This window comes from Hermetia illucens, chromosome 4 (assembly GCF_905115235.1).
Source record: "Hermetia illucens chromosome 4, iHerIll2.2.curated.20191125, whole genome shotgun sequence".
Lineage (NCBI taxonomy): Eukaryota > Metazoa > Arthropoda > Insecta > Diptera > Stratiomyidae > Hermetia > Hermetia illucens.
The window spans coordinates 14,259,590-14,282,998 of NC_051852.1; the positions used below are offsets into that span (position 1 = coordinate 14,259,590).

At 46.7% G+C, this 23,409-nt stretch overlaps 2 protein-coding genes across 4 annotated transcripts in view; one reads left to right on the forward strand and one right to left on the reverse strand.

Annotated features, from left to right (window-relative positions):
* Positions 1-14,304, reverse strand: part of LOC119654635 (acid phosphatase type 7) — a 33,061-nt gene extending 18,757 nt beyond the window's left edge. The window contains exon 1 of one of the 3 annotated variants that reach the window (XM_038060107.1): positions 13,967-14,291. In XM_038060107.1, coding sequence (XP_037916035.1) covers positions 13,967-14,072 — 106 coding nt within the window. In that variant the 5' untranslated portion in view covers positions 14,073-14,291. Of the gene's footprint in view, positions 1-13,966 lie in introns of all 3 variants that reach the window. The other 2 variants (XM_038060108.1, XM_038060109.1) reach the window with 2 other exon arrangements.
* A 343-nt stretch (positions 14,305-14,647) lies between these two features.
* LOC119654623 (actin-histidine N-methyltransferase) overlaps positions 14,648-23,409 on the forward strand; it is a 358,831-nt gene continuing 350,069 nt past the window's right edge. Inside the window, exon 1 of the mRNA XM_038060095.1 lies at positions 14,648-15,704. Within this exon, the coding sequence (XP_037916023.1) occupies positions 14,932-15,704 (773 nt within the window). The 5' untranslated portion in view covers positions 14,648-14,931. The remainder of the gene's footprint in view (positions 15,705-23,409) is intronic.

Consider the following 23,409-nt stretch of genomic DNA (forward strand, 5'->3'; position numbering starts at 1 on the left):
AGTGACATTGGAGTAGAATCTCATTGATAAAATAAAATAGGGGAACCCCTTTTTGCTCCTTCTCTCTTGTTCTACCTACTCTATCTCAGCTATATCAAATACCTAAAAAAAATTGACTAAATTGACCGGGAAGGTCTGTTCGCAAATTTTGAAGCTCTATCAAAATGTTCCGCCGACAAGTGCTTGCACGCCTCTGTGCTAGCCAATCTCGAGAATGTGGGGAGATCCTTTGGACACTTCGATCCCTCAGGTGTCATTATGCGAAGATTTACGTTTCTTCCTAAAAATAAATATACTCAAAAAAACGCGGGGGTTCACGTGCATCTAGCGAGATAACCACACGCAAGCCAAACCGAAAGTGAAAATAATGAAAAAAGACGGCTCGACCGCGCGCATGGAACCGTAAGTCTCCGGACCTGATTGCCGTGATCGAAAGGGAGGATCTGCAATGGATTACATCCTCCAATGTTCCTCCTGCCTCAAATGTTTAGTGAGGGGGAAAAAGGGGGGGGGGGGGCGTTCTCAGGTTTCCACCCTCCCTTGACATCCTCAGGCCTTTATTTTGAAAAATACTCGAAACAAAAAAGACGGCCTAACTGGGCGAGTTACGGAACCAGAGTCCGTCTACACCCGAAAAGAAATATCCCAAATGGAGATAAGATTAACCAATCACCAAGTCACTAAGTCTTCACTTGTTAAATATGAGAATTGTCCCATACGCCACAAAGTACCTGATGCGAGAAGAGTTTAAGTCTACGAATAGATTTATGACTTCATGGCTAGCAGATAAGGATTACGATAACCGAAAAGTATAAATACCCAAGCACTTCAGACTGTCTCTACTATCCCAACCAATTCCTCGACACACACGACTTTCTCCGCATCAAGTGCCTCTGCGCTTCTCAACATCGGCCTCCCGGAAAACAGTGGTCACTGATTATCGGTGGAGACCTCAACGCCAGACACCCGTCCTGGTTCGATGCACGGTCGAACTAGAACGGGGATCAGCTCCAACGTTTCCGTGCAACTTCCCATCCCACCATCAATCTAGCCCAGTTCAGCCCGACCCTTCCAACTTTCAACAGAACACTCTACCATTCCTACCTAGACGACTTTCTTATTAGCAATAACCTAACTGTTATTTCCAACCCAAACACTTTTCCCTTCCTCGAAACAATCCCCAGCGTCAGCGACCACCATGCCATAATCCTAAACATCAAATTACCAGACAGAGTCGTTCGGTCCACCCCACCTTCAGTTCCCGACTTCCAGCGCGCAAACGCGAAACACATCACACAGCCCTCAAAACTACACTTCAGACTCTCCTACTTCCATCCAAACGTACAGTTCCCAACGACACTATTGACGTCCGTCAATACAACGAAGCACGAATTGCAAGTATGTGACGAACTGATCCCATCCCGTCCCTTGAATTACCGCAACCTCCCCGATGACATCCTAATCGACACCCAGTATAAAAAGACCCTCAAACGGAGACTATTTAGAAATAGATACTTTCCGCAATCCTCTCACGTCCTCTTCGAAATCCGCGAACTAGACAAGTCCATCCGCGAAAGAATCCTCACCCTCTACACTACTCCTCAGGAAAACCTGCCCGTCCCCAGACTCCGTCAGGGCGTCCATCACTGCCTCAAAGAACAAAAAATCGGTAGGACTTGACAAAATAACCTTCATCGTCTTAAAGAAATGCGCCCCTAACATTGTTTCCATCATGCCCTCCATCATCAACCACTGCCTCATCAACGCCCAGTCCCCAACAGATGGGAAAAGTGCTCGAATAGTTCCTATCCCAAAAAAGGATCAAAATCCTCTAAATCCCGATAATTACAGGATTATTGTCCGCCAAGATATTGGAGCGGATCATAAAAGTCATCATCGACGAGCACTGTAACTCCAATCACTCTTAGTTTCAATTCGCCAACAGACCTAAAGACTTGGTTGAGCATGCACTTCTCGTGCTCAAATTGGACATCCTCCTGGGCCTCAACCGGAACGCGCCGACCATAGCCTGTCTTCTAGACATAAAGAAAACTTTCGACTCCGTATGACAATACGGACTCGCTTATAAGCTCTCTGAAGTCCTCCATTTCCATCCGCACCTCTTAACTTTCTTGCCGGACGAAATCCCAAGTCCCACTACAAGAACACCTCTCCTCTCCCTATTTCAGTCCGGCTGGCATCCTTCAAGGATCAATCCTCTCTGCTACCCTCTTCTCACTGTTCACCGCAGACCTACCTAAACCAACCTCACACCCAAATCCAATCCGAATCCTCCCAATATGCAGATGACCTCATCTTCTACACCTCCACCAGAAACATCCCGGCCGGTGAAGCTAAGGAGAAGATAAGAAGCGACATATCAACCCTATTCCTGAAAATTCACAACGCCGCAATCCCAACCGTAAAGGAAGTCACCTACCTTGCGGTGACAATGAATTCCCGTTTATCCCACTTCCCACATATCACGAAGGAGCCGAGCCGTGCAACTGGTGCCTTCAAATCCCTCTACCCAATCCTGAGATACAGCAGCCCAACACTTCCCAAAGTCAAGCTGTTTTGCTACAAGCAGCTTATCCGCCCCTCCCCATTTTCAGCTTCATTTTCTGGTCCGATAGTTCCCCTACCCAAATCGAACGACTCCGTCGCAAAGAACGCCGAATCTTACGCCACTGTTCCAACATCTACAAAAACGAAGACCGCTTCAAATCCATCTTCAACCAGATCCTTTAAGACTCCTGTCAAATGCTCCGCATCAACGCGGTCCTAGCTCATCATGCCCTCAAATTCCTCAACAAATGTCTACCCCGCCCCAATCCCCTTATCTCCCAGGCCATGCAGATTGAGATCGTCGAAGAGAATCTTCTACGAAGTCATCTGTTCCCTCAAATCCTCCCTATCTCTCCAGACCCGAAACCTCCTTTTCGACCCCGACGGTAGAGTAATCTTTTACATCGGTAACTTACCGAGATAAGAGGTCACCATCTAATTGGCATTGCTGCCATCTGCGTGTGAGATGCCGTTAATTTGCGAGGGTGGGCCCATGGTCGAGGAGATAATTTCGTTTGGGTTCGCTGTGCGGAAGTGACTTTTTTCAGCGTTTACCTCACACTGAACGAACCTAGGTTCGCTTTTCGTAATAGTTTTGCCTTCTTGGAGGACGAAATTCGTAACACGGAAGAGAGAATTTTAGTCCGAGGGAACTTTAACGCCAGAACTCTCGAATATGACATGCTTCAACTAGATTGTAGATGGCTGCCAGGACAGGACTTATTGTCCTAGATATCGGTAGCACTCTGACTTTCTGACACCCCGGTTGCGAGGGCACTATCCCTGACGTAACATTTGCTATGGAGTTCTTAGTTTCAGTGGAGGGTACTGGACGATTTCCTTCGAAAAGCCAAATGGCTTCTCCCAATTTTCTGATGTCTGGCAAACACCTACCGTGGGAAAATTCGCTGAAGCTGTCTCAAGAGGGGTAAATGAGCGATAAGATCCGGACACGGACAGAAGAATTGCGACTGAACTGCGCTAATACATTTAACAATGAGCCTTATCACCGTAACTTGCAATGCATCGCTGCTCAAAAGGAGAGCCTGTCACGGGAAATTACCTGTAAAATAGTGGACGCGTGAATTTGCAAGTCTACAAAGAAACTGCCTCGGACTTCGACGAATTGCTTAGCGTGCAAGGGGACAAGATGAGGTAACCTTTAGATCCACAGAACATATCAGAGCGAAAAAAGAATTCCACCCTGAAATCAACAGGCAAAAAGCACGCTGTTGTCAGAAGTTAATCAGCGACATTAAGAGGGAGCCATGGGGACTCGGGTATAAGCTGTTTGCCAAAAAACTCGTTGCACTTTTATCGCTCTGTTCCATGGAAATAGTAAAGATGGAAGAAATGGTGCAGGCATCTTTTCCTGTCTATCCCAACGCTTTCGTTGAGAGGGGGAATATTGAGCAATGTCCCCTCTTCACTGAAAAGGACTATAGGAGGCGGTCCGGTCCATGAAGGACAAAGAAGCGCCAGGATCGGATGATATTCCCAGCGTGAAGTGCTGAAACGTGTACGTAAGTATAAGCCGGACGTGCTACTCAGCGCATTCGATGCATGTCTGACAGTGGGAGGGTTACGAGAGCTGTAGTGATAAATAAAGGCTCTCGATTTGTTGGACACAATGGAGAAGCTATTTGAGAAGCTCATGACGCCAAGACTGACTGATGCAACATGGTTTTAGCACGGGGCGTTCCACAATTGATGCGATTGAGGCAGTGTTAAATGTTTGAGGCGTTAAAAAATCAGTTCCGTATCCCAGGCTACCTTTTATATTTATTTATATTGAGGAATACTTTGAAGGACCACACCCTCTTTTATGAGACCCGGGAAAGGCAGCACAAAATGAAGATCACATTGAGGGCGGCTCAGATATTTACCTTTTGGAACGCCTCATACGATAGTCTTCTATGACACGAGGTGCCTAATGATGGTCACAAGCACGGTTAAACAAGCTCAGCGCTCACTGGGAATGGTGACGTGGTGTCGTTGTCGTTGCCACAGCCAAGAATATTCAGGTTGATGCAGCCATGGTTGTGTTGAAGCCCACGAAGATAAGCTTCTTCGAGCTGATTCGAAATACTTTCCGATGGAAGGTTGCTAGGTATCTCGGGACACCCTAATTGAGGTAAAGCCTGTAAGAAAGTGGCACTTTACACTCAAATCATTCTTAAGGCGAAAAAGAGGGAAATTGATGGGAGAAAACGCTATATTTCTGAGGCTCGCTGACCACGCGGTTGTGCTCCTACAATGAATAGGTCTGGCTTGAAGTAATGTGCCAAACGATTCTGGGTCAGTGTCCTAGAGGTAACAGCGCGTGCTTTAACCGGTAACGAGTCTGAGGTAACACTTTGTACTTCACCTCCCTACCTCAAGGGAACTGTTTTCTTTTTTCAAATAAAACTCTTTGAAAAACGCTATGAACATATTGACCAATTCCGTATAATAGTATGGCTGGGAGTGGATCGAACTTTCCGGGTCGGTTTCCTAAAAATGCAAAAGAGAAACCCTTTTCTCTTCTTAATAATTTTCAAATCTAGAAATGACAGTTCTCCAGTATAACACAAAACTGTAAAGTCCGATGAGCATCGTTGAGTACCTCCAGCATCTCCACTTTATCTTTATGGACAATCGAGAAAATGTTATCTACCTACCTTGTCCAGATTTTAAGAAGCAGCTCCTTGGAATGTGGACCATTCTCATTTCTAAACATAAAGAGATCACTCAAGAAGAGTGACAGGGATTTCCCCGTTGCAAGATTCCCATTTCCACGTGAAGAATGTGGGATTTTTCCTCAGTAACCACCCCTCCAGGTAAAGAAGTACCTCCTTCATCGTGTTGCTCGGAAACAAGGCTTCCACGGCGAATAATCGTTTATTGTTTATCCGGTGACGTAAACTTCATATTCTCCAGTTTCATGACGAGGTCCTCTCTATTCGTGAGGGATCTTGCAGAGACTATGCTACCCAGCTCTTTGTATCTCGACGCTTAATGCTAATTTGTGTGGACGAGTTTGTAGCAGCAATCCTTAGCAGTACGAGGTTGGACATTCTTAGTTTGTTTGGATTCTCGATAATGTAACTAGATTCCTTCAATACCTTTTCAACCCTTTTAATAGAATCCGCTAAAAAGTCTTTCCTCAGTACAAAACATCCGGCCGTCCGAAGCATTTCCAACATTGTCGCGTCGTAATTTTACTGTCCCTTAGTAAAGATCTATTTCAATTTATTAACCACGAAATCCAAAAGTATTTCAGGCCTATTAGAAGTCATCTTTTTACCGGATGTCCTAAGTAGTTTAGGTCCTTCCTCAAGGGTAATTTTTTGTGGTGATACATTCACAGTTTGCTTTGCGGGTTCTAGCCAATCCAATGGAAAATGCTGTCCCACAATTCATAATCCGTCAGTCACGAGACTCGAGTTTTAAGTACTCTTCTTCAGTGAAAAGCGGCGACCTTAGCCTTAAGGATAATTATAGGGTAGCATGGTCTACCAAGTAGTCCTCAGTGCGTTGGCTGCAGAGATTGGGCTCGGGGACTGTGGTTATTGCATGATATAGTGGTTCCCTACGGAATAACCCGATGTGATTACCGCAACGTGGTTTGACCTCAACGTCTCTTCGTGGGGCAGCGCTCATCATCTTCTCAAAAGATGATGAAAACGATCCGGTGAACCTTTTTTCTGAAGACTAACACTAGCTGTTGGACGACAAGGGCTCTACGGCATTCCTGTACAACATTAGGTGAATGCAGCATACATCAGTAGAACAAGCAGAAAGAGGGGCATAAACATCCATGACGAATTGGGATTCGAACCCGGGGCTGCAAGAGCAAGTGGTCCACGCCTTTCCTACTGAGCACTTACACTGTTAAACTATCAGAATCTGCGCTCTACTATTATGTTTCGTACGTTATCTTTCAAAATTATCACATCATGAGCTAGAAGATTTCTAGGGGAGATCGAATTGCGCATTGAACCATATTTTTATTCTTCTTTGTTCTTTCATGGAAATATAATTTCCTGGCATATCAAGAGGCTGGTCTTTAACGCCGCAATATTACCCCAAAAAAAAATTTCGACATACGCTTATCAGTTATTGGAATGACTCTCTTTTACGGTTGCTAATCAACAAACCCCACGAACAAAATAACGCACGTCAGATTAGATAGTCTGAGGTCAACTATTGTCGTTCGTTACTTTCTTCTTGAGAAACCCCAAAAACGTGTAAGCAAATCTCTGACGAGTCAGACGATCTAGAATGAATGGAGCTTCCAGAATTATGTAGACTGCAAAAAGAACGATTAAAAGGAAACGCCGCAAATAACGATGCGATAATAGGCGTAATCTCATCCAATAAAAAGAGAAATGCGGTTGTATCAAACACAAAACGTATGCAATGCACTCAACGTTTGATACTACAAATAGCATCTGTTTATTTCCCAGAATAAATAGTTTATAATTGCATCTTGGACACAATTGAATTTGTTGCAAAATTGATAAAGAAAGTGCAATAAATTGATAACGGCTGGGAATTATTATTAATAGACTCCGTTGATGACACAATTGGACTTTTAAGAAATTTGATTTATTAGTGTCGAATGAATAGACCAGGTATTCCAGCACGTGCAGTAGGAGCAAAAGTAATCCGTGTTGTTAGGTGAATGACACAAGAGGTAAATGATATCACGAACAAAGCTTTGGGACACCGAGCGTTTCTCTTCCCAACGTACTTCCGTACGTACATCCCTGTGTATCCAGAGGGGTCGCTGGGCACGTGGACCACAAATCACCGCACTGGGATGAAACATGGACCAACAAGGGGAAATGAAAGTAAGCGCAAGAACAAAGTCCATTTTTAACAACCGAAGGTCAGTGCGTGAAAAAATACCAGCTCCGCCAACTGAAGAGAGCAGTGGTAATACAAAACTCTGCTGATAAATCTATAGAGGAAACCACGGCAAAGAGAGACTCCGCCTATTAGCAAACAGACTGTCTGCCGAAGACTGGAGTTGGCAATGAAAAATTCTAATCCAGCAAGGAGGCGGCCGAATTCAACAATGACAGCGGGAGTAGTTGATGGTCTCGAAGCTGTAAATTTCATGAAAATTTAGAGTCTAGAGCGGATGGTGGTTCGATAGAGCCGCTGCTAATGAGTAACCTGAGATTCGACGTGACGAGTTAAATTAAACCAGGAAAATATTCAAAGACGAAAAATCTCTAAGAAATGGGGCCAAGCCTGCTGCAATGAGTTTCCGCGTAAAATAGCTATGTGATTGGACGCACAGAACAGTTAAGGACGAGAGCAATGATGCGGCTTTGGTATGGCTGACGCACTACGCTCCATCTAAAGGATATGGCAGTGGTATTACTGGAAATCAAGCGTCTCATTAAACCGCTCGAAAAATATAGCCGTTTTCTAAAACCGGAAAAGAACTGAAAAGTCAAGGCGATATAAGGGTTCACCTGGAACGCGATAGACGGATGTGAATGGAACTTTGAAGAAGCAAGAGATAGATTCGGTAGATTCTGTCCCGGGATGGTAGTTTCAAAAGATATCCAAGTTATCCTGGTTAACAACATATGTGATATGAGACACTGCTCAGAATCTACCTATGGAATACGTTTTCAGATTTGGAGAAGCCGGTGAACGCCGCAGGCAGATTATCGTTGAATAGGGGGTTTTGGAAGGTTATACAATGCACCTAATAACAGCCCTGAGTGCTTGGAGCTGCAGTTTTCCCCTACCTCAACTGTCGAGCCGCTCGCCCTAGAACTACTTGTACATCTTTTTCTTCAGCCTTTGTCCTGTTCACAAGCGGGATCGGCTCAACGTGATCGGTTTCGCCATTTGGCTCTATCAAATAAATGCCTGATCTGGATGCAATCTCGAGGCTTTTAAATCCCCATCCAGCGTATCAAGTCACCGTTGTTTCTGCCGGCCTCTTGGTCGTTTACCATCGACTTCGATGTTCAGATCAATATTGATAAATGAATTCTCGTTTGCACGAATTGCGTGACCATACCAGTCCACCGCAGCATCTTCGTCTCTATTACGGCAAGACGCCGTTTAATGTTTTTTATAGTGGGCCAACACTCAGGACCATAGAGAGTTGCATGAACCACTGGTATATGCTTTGGAAACCCAGTACCGGTCGTTTTTGGGGGTGGATAAGTGGGTTTCTGGCCGTTGCTATCAAACGACTTCAGTCTCGCAGTAGTGGGAACCTGGGCTACTGTGGCATTAAATGTTAACACAAGGAGGGTGTAGAAACATGGAATAAGGTGGCACCTTGGAAAAGGAAAGATCGTATGAGGATACGACTGGCGGTTATTATCATCTTCAAACGAGGCGTATAGTCATACGCTGACATTCTGCGGAGAGCGAAGGCAGACTCAGACGGTTCTAGAAAGGAAAGCTTAAATTAGAGCCCAATGAATCCAAAGATGTAACCACCGACAAATTATTGAGCCAAATCAGAAAGTGCTTAGGGTAGGAAGCAGACATACGAGCCAGTAGACCGGAGAACGAGATTCGAGGGGCCTTGAAAAAGGAGTCTGACCTTATCGAACCTTCAGAGTTATCGGTAAAAGGTTCAGAAAGACCTGCGGTGGAACACAAACCACCATTATAAGTCTACTAGTGGAGGCAGCACTGAAACTTTGATAAAACGGAAAGTGAACACAGATTGGGTTACGCGCTGTCTTAAGGAGCAAGGGACAGCGAAACGGTACTTTAGATACCTTAGATTCGATCACATCGAAGAGACTCGTACCAGCGCGGATGACAGGTCGAAACAATGCAGGAGATGTGAAGTAGAGGAGAGCTTTTAACGCAGATCAGAAATGAGGTTGATACAAATCAACCACTTTCAGGCGGCGCAGGACCTATTTTCGCAAACTACCTGCGAGAAAGATAATGATGCGGCCCCAATTAGTGAGCCATATCAAAAGCACAGATGTGGCATTTGGGTCAAGGATCAAGCAGGACATTCAGCACTATGGTCATGCGGAGAACAAACCTCCCAGAAAATAACGGGGCAGCCGGAAGAGAGATTGATCAAAATAAAAATGAAGGGCATCCACATTACAGCTGCTATGCTCCACCCAACGTAACACTTGTCGAGCATAAACAAATCCTGAGCGATTTGGTTCTGGACGCGGGAGAGGTCGTGGGCCATAGCAGGGGATTTTAACGCATAGGCTCTAGAATGGGGCAACGAATATGGGAGGACGTATTCTTCTTGAAGCATTCGGGGAGCTCGACGTGGCACTCGCGAACGTTGGGACCTCATACATTTTCAGAGAAAGTGGCTTGGGGTCTATAGTGAAATTGATATACATAAACGCCTTTTCAGTCAGAAAAGTTTCTTGGAAAATTAATGAGGAATACACTCACAGCGACTATCAGGCAATCTGCATTGAATTGGGGCGGTATCGAGCTACGAAAAGAGCATGGTTTGCCCGGTTGGACAGAAATAACCTCAAGTCACCTGTCTACGCCTTCTAAAAGAAATGGTAGCCACTCTGTTTCCTCACCACCAACGCAGCGAAAGAAAAACTGATCGAGTGTGAATTACCGAGGAGGACCAGCGGCAAAACCTGTGGTAGGATCGGTGACAATAGGGCTCCAGGATTCGATGGCATCCCTAAAAGAGCTTTGAGCTGGCAATGAGGAATAGGCTCCACCTTGTCGTCAACAACTTCGAGGCGGAAGCAGGGATATTTCCTGCCCAGTGAAAAGTGCAAAAGTTAATGTTATTTTCCAAACCCAATGAGCGGCATAGAATTGCAGCATCATACGATGAGGAAAATTATGGAGAGAGTTATTCACAATAGTTTGTGATAGTGGCAGTATGGGTTTCAGCGAGAACGGTCGAGAATTACCGGGCAAGGGCTCCAGAGCCGACATCACCACGACACGGATACCACAAACACAGAGCTCGGTACAGGGTCCCCTCGTGTGAAATTTTATGTATAATGAAGTCCTTGTGATTCCCGCCCCAGAGGAAATTACCATTATCACCTGGCTGCAGCCGTAGCAAAGCACCCAGAGGATACGGAGGTTTTTCGCAACGGAAACACTGAGAGCGGAAAAGATATGGCTGGAAAAGGCCGGGCTGATCCCGACGAATGAGAAAACGCAAGCGGGCTTAAAAACAAACTGTACAAAGAGGATCGTCTCTAAGCCGGCTATAAAATAGCTGAGGGTGAGGATTGTTGTCAAATTGAGATTTGGGGAGAACCCAGAGTATGCGTGTCAAAAGTCATCTAGTACCACCGCAGTACTTGCAAAAAGTTGCCGGTTTATGGACTGATAGCTCTTAGGGGGTGCAGCGCTTTTCGAACCACATAAGCTGAGGCAGTACTCGTAGTGGCGGCCTGGTCTGATTATTCTTCAAGTTAAGGTTGTCCAATTTGGCATATCCTCACACGATCTCCTCAAGACGGCCGTTGGAAACCACTTTCAAATAGTCCAATAATGTATAGGGCCGGGCTGGGTGTAGATTCATCTAACAGGCGAGGATCTGTTTACCTGATGACCATGTGTTAGGAGCAGGTCCTATTAGCACCTTTTCCAGTGTAGTTCGGAAAAGGTGCTACTAGGACTTCAAGCCAAGGTGGAGCAGTATACGCCAGGAGCTGCGTGGTCAATAGGGAGTTTGGTCTTTACGCAATTGATCTCAAAATGAGGTCAAACAGCAACCCAAAGGGGCAGAGTATACAAGAGCTTCTTCCCCAAGCAATCTCTTCAAGCAGGTAAGCAGCAACAGCCAGCCAACGAGGCACATACTACGAAACCCTTTAACGACGTGGCCTGGAGTCACTTACGTGTGTCGTTGGTGGATGGTAATTCCAAACTGGCACCAGCGTCGAGGCCAGGCTGGCGTAGACGGTTATTGAGCACCTTCTTGACTGCGGAAAGGAACAAAGGCGATTCATCCCAGGTGGTCTGTGGGTTCCATGTTATAGCATGCGAAGACTAAGACACCTAGCAGGGCGTAAAGCTCGAGGTCATCCCATTCGACGAAATTTCCAAGAGGCGGGTCGCTCGCATACGCTTGCCGAAGGTCCGCATTGGTAAAGATAAGCTCGCCCAATCCTCAAAATTACAGGATTCCAATAGACGGCTGGTGGATTATCAAGGAGGAAGAACCCTAGGTAAACAGCCTAACTTTTTGGCTCCGCATAAATGGAGAGTGCCTGGGGGCACTGAAAAACGACTTTTTAAATGCTTATCGGAGTCAGGACCGCAAGAGTGAAAGTGTTCCACTGCGCGAAATCGAACGGTCGCCATTCCCCCAAGGAAATGGGGCTTTCAGGCGAGGATGGTTCTTTGGATGTACATTGCCGGGATGCGGCCTATCCTAACGTAAATTTCTATTGTGTGGTGAGGTGCTGAGCAAGTAGTATAATAGAATGGATGTTATAAGGATTCAAAGGACCGCGTGTGCAGGCTACTGTCCCGTAGATGCTCTCAATATATGCCTACTGAACCTGGACCCGTGTAGTACTATGAAATTATATGAGTCCGGAAGCAGGAGTACCTCGTGAACTCTGGGCAAACTTCACGAGAAACTTTGCCGTGGACTTTCCAGCCAGGGCAGAGTGAAAGACCGGCAATGTGATGCAAGGCCCCGACAGAGTATTCTTCACCGATGAATTAAAGATGGTTTGTGGAGCCGGAGCAGGATTTTACGTGGCTACACACAATGTATTCGAGTTGTATGGATTCCCAGGATTCGCCAGTGTATTCCGGGTCTTGGTGATACTGGATACCTGTCGATGGCTTAGGCATGATCCTAGTCCCAAGCGTAACGTAGTTATTTTCACCGACAGTCAAGCGACCATTAAGGCCTTGTACGTAGTGGGGACAACTTCCAGGCTGGTAGGGAATACTCGGCAAGCTATGCAATTCACAACACCGAAGTTGCGAAAAACAGAGAGAAACCTCCAGGCACTTCGACCCGCTCTAGCTAGAACCAGGCTGCGGACAGTTGGTAAATAATTCTTTGATGACCTCAGGTTGACCTCCAGTTGCAGAGTGGGAGAGCTGCTTTTCTTTTTGAGTGCTACGAGATGGCTTTGACGATTTGAGCCGACTGGAGGAGGTTGTGGTATGAAAACCGCGCACCACAGCGATAATTTTCCGAGCGGCCACTGACACCTATCTACTCTTCTAGTGGTGGCGGTACCATGCAAAACCTATGGAGGGTCGCATAAAACCCAGGAATTCGGTCAGGTCAAGGTCGCTCGACATCTGGTAACGTAGAGTGGACGAGCCTTCGAAGGGTCGGTGGACGTACAAGTCCATTTCTAACATTAGGTCGTGGCTTGAGCGGAAACACGGTAGTTGCCGCAATAATCTGTATCGCTTCAGCCTGGATGATTCGCCGATGTGTCCAGGACGCATACCAAAGAATGCAGATCAAGCGATGTTTAACTGTCGGAGTTTCGTGGTGGAGGGAAGGAACCTGAACTAAGCTCACGGTCTCCCTCGCAAATAAAAAAGTTTAAAAAAAAGCTGTTGAAGGAAGGAAACACATGCGAAGTAGTGCCTTAATGATTGGTCGGCGGGCCTGGAACTGGAGAGGTTCAGTATTCATTCCAGTGGATGCAAGGCCTATCCTACACCTCTGTCGCAATTAAGGGGTACGACCTTCTAGTTTTAAAGCGCAATGCCACGCGTTGGCCTCAAAAAGAGCTTTGCTCGGGATATGGACGTAACTATTAGGGTACCAATAGCAAAAAATCGGGTCGAGAGCCTGGAACTTACGCTCTCAAGAGGTTATCGCGATTTTCATGGCACCAGATGACTCCCAGTGAAGATTTGTTGCAAATCCAACTTTATCCGAATCAGATCCGCAATACCTTCAGTGCCAACCCAATACCTATCCTCTTCCAGGGGTGCCAGCCTGATGCAAAGCCAATTTCGTTATTCACTCTCTGACATGGAACTGCAGCGCGTATCACTCTCCTAACGCATAACAGAGACTTGGGTAGGTACTTTCATTAAAAGCTGCAGTTCTGTTCCGCTAATTATGAATCATGTGCGCTACGTGATGAGAAACATGGGAGTGTGGGTAACCATGGGATGTTTTTTTTCGCTGCTTTCATTATCACAAGAGAAATTCGATACTTGACACCCCACAAGGGGCCCAATTGTGTGTTCACATTGAAGCTAAGATTAGTGGTCGCTTGCTCATTAGAAAACAACAAAGAACTACAGATAATAAACAAAAACAAGCAATTCCGAGCGTGCGATTGCCGATAAGCGAGTGCAACGTTAGCGGCTATTGCGCATCGCAGTCCCTTCCGCAATGAATGCGGAAAACGGCCCGCTGCAGGCAGTAATCACAAAGCAAAGCGTAGCAAACAAAAGTTTCAATATTTACCGCCAAACGCCAAGTGTATCTGCTCAGGTCGAGTGTGGACAACCGCGGCACCAGAATTCACTAGAAAACTCGCAACACAAAGCACCAAAAAGTTCACGGAAATCATGTTGTCGCCCCGGAAGTATGCGGCGATGGATCACTAATAGAAGGGAAACAAGGGCACACTGCACTTAGGGTTTGATAATTAGGAGCACCGGAATATTTGCGAAATCAGAAACGACCTTATTTGCCGTGTTAACAAGCGTTGATTGCTCGCCGGACCGTCGGCTACTAGCATTTATTGTATCTAGCGCAAAACGAATTGTTTACATCGTCATCCTCGTTTGTACTAGATCCTGCGAATTGTCATAATGGGAATGTCATCTGATAAGAAATGCTTCTAGATTTCTTGAATTTTCGTAGTACAAGTGTCATGTATCAGATGCTTTCAAACTTTCACTGGAAATGGAACCGTATCTTTATCCACTTCGTAAAAGATTTGTGGTCTTAGTTTATCATTAAGGAAGTATCTAGATGTGCACCTTGACTTTTGTGTTTATCTTCAATTGTTGAGCAAGATCCTAACTTCCTTATTCACAATTACCCAATCTCATTCCAATTCAATTCATTCCATTGGCCTTCAACCAAGCACCATTAACTGTCAAAAAAATTTGAAGTTTCATCACCGCTACCGCTGTTTTGTTTACATTCACTCACAAGTGTGGTGTCTCGAAATAAGTTTTCTCACTGAAATCTCCGAATTTCCCAAATTCTATTTATAAAACTTGCATGAAACCGTCATTCGAATGTCGTGATTCAACTCAGTGAACGCTTCAATGATATTTTAAGTGCTGTCGTGAGTTATCAGCGTGCATATTTTCGCGAAAGAGACCACGTTTTCAATAGCGCCCGGGTTACAACTGTGCCAATCGGAATCATCCGTTCGTTTTGTGAATTAATTAGACTCTGAGTGAATTGCGTGCATAATGGGCAAGAAACCACAGAAGAAGGCCAACGTACCAAAGGATGCTCCCAAGAAGCTTTCGGCACAGAAACGCCACGAGCTGGACCAACTCATTGATAAGCTATTCAAATTGGGATTCAGACAGACCCAGGCGCCCGCCGACCAGTGGAATGAGTACGTCGAGATACAGGGCATTCTCGATCGGGTCCAGGCGATCGAGAGTACCTTGAAGGTGAAAAGCTCGGCCGCGAAGAACCGCCTGGCCACCATCGAGACGTTCTGCAAGTGGTGCGAGGAGAACGGCGCCCAGTTCGAAGGCGTCAAGATCGCCGAATTTCCAGGCTATGAACTAGGCCTCGAGGCGAGCAAGGATTTCAAGCAGAACGATCTCGTGCTCACGGTCCCCGTGAAGATGATAATGTCCGAGGAGCGTCTCACGAGCTACTTGATCCCGATAGTCTCGGAGATTCCGTTGCTCGACTCCATGACAAACGTGAAGCTGGCCTTTGGTCTCCTGCTGGAGCGGCTTCGCCCCGACTGCTTCTGGAAGCCATACATCGATCTGCTGCCCGAGCGGCATGCAACGGTGCTTTATTTTTCGGTTAACGACATGCAGGAGCTGAAGGGCTCGAATCTGCTGGGGCAGGCGCTCAACCAGTGCAAGAGCATCGCCAGGCAATATGCGTTCATACACAAATGCGTGCAGAAAGTGGATACAACGAAATTCGGCTCCGATTCGGTGGGAAAGGAGACTTTCGAGACGTTGAAGGAGAAGTTCACGTACGAGTTTTATCGGTAAGTCGAGCACTTTTTTCCGGCTTTGATTTCCAGGCACAAGTCAGAACGCAATTAATCTAGGCGCCCAGCCTACAATTGGGCAGATAAGAGTTGAGTGTCGAGATTAGCGTCGGCGAGGCAGATGCGTGCGCTGCTAAGGTAACTTGCGCAAGTCATCATAGACCAATCGGATTTCATTTTATTGACGCAATTCATGATAACGAGAATACTCGCTACAATCCAGAAGCTTATCTAGATTTGGGGATCAGCATTAGACGTAATTCCCGTTCTAATCAGATTTGAGTAAATTAGGAGAGCTGTGCGCCGAACTAGTTGACCGCTCGTCAGCATTGAGTGATAGAGGCAAGAGTTATCGTCTCTGTCGCATAGAAATTTGTCTAAATATGACAAAAATCGGCCTGGTCTGATTATGCTTCAGGTTAAAGTTGCATAATTCGGCAAGTCCTCACACGACCTCCTCGCCGTGGCCACTGGAAACCGTCTTCGGATGGGCCAAGAGTGTGTAGGGCCGGGCTGGGAGTAGGCTTTTCCAACTGACGAGAATTTGCTTGTCTGCTGGTCAATGTGTTAGGGGCAAGTAGATCTGGCGGAGGGATGGACCGAGCAACAGCCTGGGGATTGTTTTCCCTGCACTGGAGAAGGTGCTAATAGGACCTCAAGCCAAGGTGGAACAGCATAAGCCGAGGGTGGTTTGACCGATGGGGAGCTTGGTCTTTAGTATACGAACTCTGAATATTTTGGGCACCTTCAGAGAGGAGATGATGCGAGGCGCATCATCGGAGGATGAGCTGCTGGCATCCAGCCAGGAGACAGTAGCCGTCGGGAGCAGTACACTCGGTGCCAGACATAGCACCGTTGTGCTGAAACTAATGACAGAGATCTCCCGGAGCGACGCGGCAGATGGACTAGTGGTTTCCAGCCTGGAATCCACTGCCGCCAAGCTGGGTGTAGCGAGTACCAGACATAATACTCCTAACCCGAAATCTTCGACGTCAAGGGATCCCTCAAAAGCAAAGACCGACAAGAACGTCGGTCACCGTAAACCGACTAAGAAGCGAAGGTCCACTGGTGTCCTTCTCAAAAGCCAGTACCAGAAGGCCATGCATATTCTCAGCAATATTGCTCAGAATAAGAAGGAAAAGACCTCGCTAAATTCCAGGTGATTGTTGAGGAATACAACAGCAAACGCCTGGCAGACGAGCAGAAGGCGAAGTCCATCACTCTGAAACGCAATCGATCTCAAGACGAGGTCGAACAAGATCACAAGCGGGGCACAGTAGATAAGAGTTCAGATGGTACGCCACATCTGAAGAAAAGTACGCAATGACAGCTAGACCAGGAGCTATGAACTGCGAAACCTGGAGGGTTTCGCGTGGCCAGGAGCCACTTACGTATGGCGCTGGCGAATGGTAATTCCGCTAGCGGCAAACTAGCACTGGAGGTGTGGACCAGTGTTGAGGCCACACTGTCGGAGATGGTTATTGAGCATCTCCTGGACGCCTAAGGCAAACACACGGGATCCATCCCCTGCTTTGATTCCTCTCAGGTAGTCCGTGGGTTCTACGTTCTAGTTTGCGAGGACCAATTCTCCAGAGACTTTCTCGTTTCGAGCGTCACTAAGATCAGCGATGCCTGGGAAGGCGTAAAGCGAGTCATTCCCTACGACGAGATTCCCAGGAGACCGGTCTAACGCATCTGTTTACAGAAAATTCGCATGGATAAGGACAAGCTCGTCCAATCCCTGCGCCTTCAACCCCCCCGATTCCCATGGACGACTGAGTTGCCATCAAGGAGAAGGGACTCCAGACAAGCAGTCAACCTTTTCTACTTCATATAAAAGGAGTGTACCTAGAGGCACTTGGAAATGGTCGACTATAAAGTGCGGTTCGGAGTCAGGAACGCAAAGGTAAAAGTGTTCCATTGCGAAAGGTGTGCCTGTGGGCTGCAAGATGCGGGCTCGGCATAAACCCAACCAAAACGGAATTGGTTCTATTCACCACCAAACGAAGGGTACCTGAATTCCGCGTACCACGGCTGAATGAACAAAAGGTTGGTTCTTTCCTCCAATGTAAAGTATATGGGTGAAATCCTGGATCAAAAACTAAATTGGAGATTGAACATATAACTGAGGGTTAAGAAGGTGTGTATAGCTTTCTATGCCTGCAAGAGAGCCTTTGCAAAGAAATGGGGTCTCCGGCCGAGGATGGTGCTCTGGATGTACATCGCCGTCGTGCGTCCAATCCTAACGTACAGCTCTATTGTATGGTGGTGGGCTTTGAGCAAACAACCGCGTGTGCAGGTGCTACCGAGGTTCTGAAGTCCTGCCCGGCGGATGCTCTCAATGTACTCTTGCATCCCCTCCCCTAGACCTCCACATTAAATACGTTGTAGCGTGCAGTGCCGTTAGACTACCTGAGTCCGGATCCTAGGCAGCGAAGGCCTACGGCTACAGTAATATCCTAGACGAAGTACCACGCGAAATCTGTGCATTCCTCACGGACTATGCCACACGGAAGCTGAACTTCACGAGAAACTTTGCTGTGGACTTTCCAACCAAGGCAAAGTGAAAGACCGGCGGCGTGTTGTAAAGTTATGACACAATATTCTTTACCGATGGATCAAAGATGGTTTGCAGAGTCGGCGTGGGGTTTTTTAGAATACACACAGTGTATCTGAGTCGTATGGTCTCTTAGGTTTTGGCCAGTGTATTCCAAGCGGAAGTACTTGACAAAACCAAATCATCTACTTCTTTAACTTCTGCCCGATTGGTAGCGCGGCCGGCTCGCTTTGGTGCGAACCGGACCCGCTTCTCCCGGTCGTAAGCTTACAGGTACAGCCATTTCTCTCTCAGTCGAGCTTCGGGTCGTTCCCTATTGATCTGCAAAGTAGACCGTCGCTCAGATATAAAGCGAATTCATCGTTTGGGTCATCACGTGGCGTTTTAATAATGCTTGAGTTAAGACAAATCTCAATGCACACAGCAAATGTGCTTTTTTTGTGTGTGCACGGAATAGAATGTAGAAATAGAAAGGCTCCTAGCTCCAGCTTAGTCGACCGAGCGTATTGCCTTTAAGCACTCATGCTTCTCGTCCTTCGAGTTTTTCTCTTCCTTACTTCCTTCAACAGGTTGTTCTGTACTTTTACAATTGCGGAGGAAAAGGTATGCCAGATTTCCTTCGACATCATCATCTGTCCAACTGTACTCTCTGGGTTCACGCTCTTTCCCAGAATTTTGCGTCGGAATGTGACACGACTCGTCCCAACTTATTTGAATCTCGTGCAAAAACAACATCAAAAGACGGTTTCTGGTAAGTGGCGTGACACGCCTTGATCACATCTCAAAATGAAGATATCCGCGATCGATATGGGATTGCAACGATCGTGGAAAAATTGCAAGAAAGGTGTCTTCGATGGTATGGTCATATAATTCACGCTAACGAGAAGCCACTAAAGATTGGTGTGAACATCGAAGTGGATGGTAAACGACCAAAAATCAGGCCGAAACAACGGTGGTTTGATTTGCTGGATGGTGATTTGAAGGCCTCGCGCCTTGTGACTGGCACAACGGTGTCGGTTCATACTGAGCGGAGACTTAGCATTCATCCCATTCGATGCGAGGCCTACTTCAGTTGTTCAGCGTAACACAACCACTGCCACCATGAAACCCCTAGATGGGGGCCAATCGCCAACAACCGGGTGGAGACCACTTCTCCCAGCATTCTCCACCCATATGTCCTTGGTCTTGACTCAACTGAGAAGGTTACTGCCCCGTCTGCGTTACGGCCATCTCTGAGCACCAAAATCTTGCATGGTACAGCACACTCATTTCGTTTATAAGAATTTCGACTAGGATCATGCCGGTGACACCACTACTCATCTGACGTGGTTCTAAAGGCAGCGCAAAACCTCAGGGACATCAGTTCGTAAATTGAATTCACCTGCTTCCTTCTCTGAGGGTTTGCAAGCATTATTAAGACCGCCGCGATCGTCTCCGTTGCGGAAACTTTCACATCCTCTCGGTGTTCTGCTGCAACAACTGCAGCAGGTCATTGACAAATTCAAAAATCGCAGCGTGGGATGGGAAACGCAAGCACAGGCATTCCAGAGCACTCAACTGGGCAGAAAATATTCCTTCTTTTAGGCACGGTTTGAGTGTTTTGGCCAAAAGATAGGGTTTAGTCTTCATTGTCAGCTTACAGCTCTCTCGAAAATGTCATCAAAACCTGCAGTCTTATTTTCATCGATTCTACCCTAGATTTCCCGCAGCTCCCTCTCGGTAGAAAGTTTGATTCGTCCTCCCAACCGAGTCGTCCAGATATGGTGAGGAGGAGGAATGGATTAGGGCTCGCGAAAGGAGTATTGCCATGGAGTGTCTCTGATTCACTGCCAAGCATTAAAGCCGAACTTGGTTAATTGGATCAAAGAGGGAAATGATCGTCTTGCTGATTGCTCGGTACGTGCAGGCGGTCAGTACCCGAATGTTAGCTGCTGCTGCCACGATAATTGGAGGCTTCTCCTCAAGTTAAACTTAATCCAAATCGGCTGGGAAAGGTGATACCATCCTTAGGTCGAAAGGAGTCAACGAAGTAGTGAGTCAAACTAGAGCTTGCTTCCAGGGAAGATGGTCGAGAGGTTCTGCAGCTAGGAAGTCACGACTGACGCAATTAGCGGGGTTTTCGTCCATTCGCCGGGGGTTGTGCTGGCTTGGCTTTTCTCCATGGGATTAGCTACATAGGGCTTCCGACACCGGCAAGTTACGCTCTGAGAGTCTGCCCAATATGTTCCCAAGACATCCGTTGACGACATCGTTGAACGGTTCATTCCGATGCTGTTGCCAAATGATGGTAATCGGAATAGTTGGGTGCCACCCTAATCTCCCTGAACCGTAAAAAGATGTGAAATAGAGGAGGTTGGATCGTGGGGCTCCACTGCATGCCATTCAATGAATTGCCATTGGAAGTTTCCGTCGAAACATTAAAGACAACTGGGAATTTTTGTTGCACATCGTGGTGTGAAGAATGCTCCAAAAGGGATCAACGCGCAGCATGTGCCTTAATTCCTCGCACTCCCTCATAAAGGTCACTTAATTGAATGCTAAATGCCGTTTAAGGAGTTGAAATTGTCGTAAGGATGTTTGCCAGGGGTTGCCTAATTCCAGAAACTCCGCTTGGAACAGGATTTGGACGGCACCACTGTCATCCTCAGCAGGTGAATCAGTGTCCATCAACATGCAAGCACAGTGATGCTCTTTCTCCTGATGGTTAATATCAGGAAGCTCCTTGTATAGCCAAAAGTGTTGTATGAAGTCATCCAAGTGCAGCTTGTTATCGTTAACATGTACAGCGAACGAGTGTAACGGTGCCTGTGTCGCTGCCGCGGAAGCTGGATCAAGCAGTTTGTCCCTTGTGAAATTCAGGGTCCACAATAAGACCCTGGACATCATCAGCGTTCCCTAGTTCCTTCCATTTGCCTCGACGGGGTGATCATTTCCAAAGCTTGGCCATGCGCATGCTTCTCAACATAACCCACTAAACCCTGAAATTGTGAGACGCGGCCTTTTCTCAAGGGCTCTGTTTTGAGTATGGTAGTTTTGCCAATCCAGCGATCAACAGGGAGCTTCATACCCGCAGATTGTGCAATGAAGTTTATACAGCGTCAACAACAGCCAATAAAGCCTTTGGCGACTCCTTGTTTACCGCCTGAGAAATCATGCAATTTGTATCACCCTTCAGAGCTGCATGCTTCCTGGTAAACCGCCGTGTAAAGGTCACCATCCAGGCGTATAACGGCCTAGTTTGCCGAGTTTATAAACCTCCGGGAAATCCTGACCGTGCACTAATGTCGTAAACGTAATTTTGAACGCTAACCAATTGTCGAAGGTTTCGTCAAAGAGGGATATCACCACTGGATCTAGGTTGATGTCCTGACGTCTAGACTCTGCAGGCGTAGCAGGTTTGGTCGCCGCCACGTCAGGCTCCATGCACGGTGTGGCATACCTCAAAATGACACGCATTGTGCCTCGATGCTGTCATCAAACGCGGCTAATGGTCATCTACGTTCGCCAGAGACTTCTTGAACCTAATGCTGTCTTCTTTGAAACCGTAACGGAGGGCATTGCCGCTAGCCCAGGAGCACAATTACACACTTCTCCTTGCTGTCGGTGGGGCGTGACTTATGGCTTCCCTGCCATACCTGTTCCGGTCGCAAAATATGGAAATGCCTCTTGTCATGACTATTGTGGGGTAACCAGTTATAAGCAGACAATACTATATTCTCAAGCTTAGTAGGATCTAAAGAACCAGAAGTGCTGCTGGGGCTCCGTACCCTTTCCCGGCGGATGCTCTTAATGGACTTCTACATCTCCTCCCTTGGACTTTCATATTAAATATTCAATGCGGATAATGATGCCTTGCGGCCATAGGCACATCCTGGACTAAGTAGCACGACGATTCTGGGTATTCCAAATACGCCGAAGGCAAGTTGAGTTTCAAAAGGAATTTTACGGTGACTCTTTTTGATCATGGCAAGTGGAAGAATTGCGATGTGTTGCGAGGTTACGACACGGTATTCTTTAACGACGCATGAAGGATGACCTGCGAAGTTGGAACTGGAAAATACTCGGGTACGCACGGTGGATATGCCAGTGTATCCCAATCGGAGATCCTACCAGTGCTAAAGGGTTGTCGACGTCTGGAACATGATCATATCGTAACGTAGACTGCGTCCTGCTGGGAACTGTGAAGAGTGGAATCTACTTACACTATTGATAGCCAGTGACCACGGGAAGCGAAGGCTCACCACCTGGGCGAAATCAAGGAAGATCTAGCCCTCCTACAACAAAATCTGACCATGGGCACAAACGCGTGTAGGATTATAGGGGTTTGCACGGGGCACTGACGTATGGGGACGGACTAACTTTGAAGATGTGAGACGGTTAGATTGGGCTCCCTTTGTCCTGAAACTTGGAGAAAGATAATAATAATAATAATAATCGTTGGCGCAACAATCCATATTGGATCAGGGCCTTGAAGTGTGTTAGAGCACTTCATTCAAGACCGTAACGGTACACTACAGAACACTGTAGGAGGCAATGTGGTCAGCATTGCGCTCGCCCGAGATTATTACCCTGATTTGACTCAGGTACTCATTCACAGCTGAGTCGACTGGTATCCGACGTCAAGTCACGATACAAATCCCACTGCCACCAGCGAGATTTGAACCGCGGCCTTCCGTATGACAACCCAGTGCTCTAACCACTCAGCTATCCGGAGAAAGATAGATGACCGTAAAAAGGAGCACGAGAAGTTCAAGGTATTGAGTACGTGACAAAAGCAATTCCATCATTGCGCTGGTGAAGGAAGTATCAGTTGTTAAAAAATTAGCTAAAATGTGCTTGGAATGCATCAAAGAACAACTCCAAATCTTGATCGACGTTTTCGGTTTGGATTCTCCTATACTGAGTACGCTTGTAGACCACTGTGTAGAGTTTAGATTCCCAATATACTTATTTTATAATGGGGCAGTCTAGATTTTGGCGTGCCCCTTTCAAGCATGATTGTGGATCTGTTAAAAGGCGCGTTTGGTCCTGCGAAATACTAGCGAATTCCAGATACGTTGGCTGAAGTAAGTGTTCCTAAATCGGTCATGGTAACGAGCCACAGGAAAAGGAATACAACTAAGGCGGAAGTCAGTTGAAAAAAGG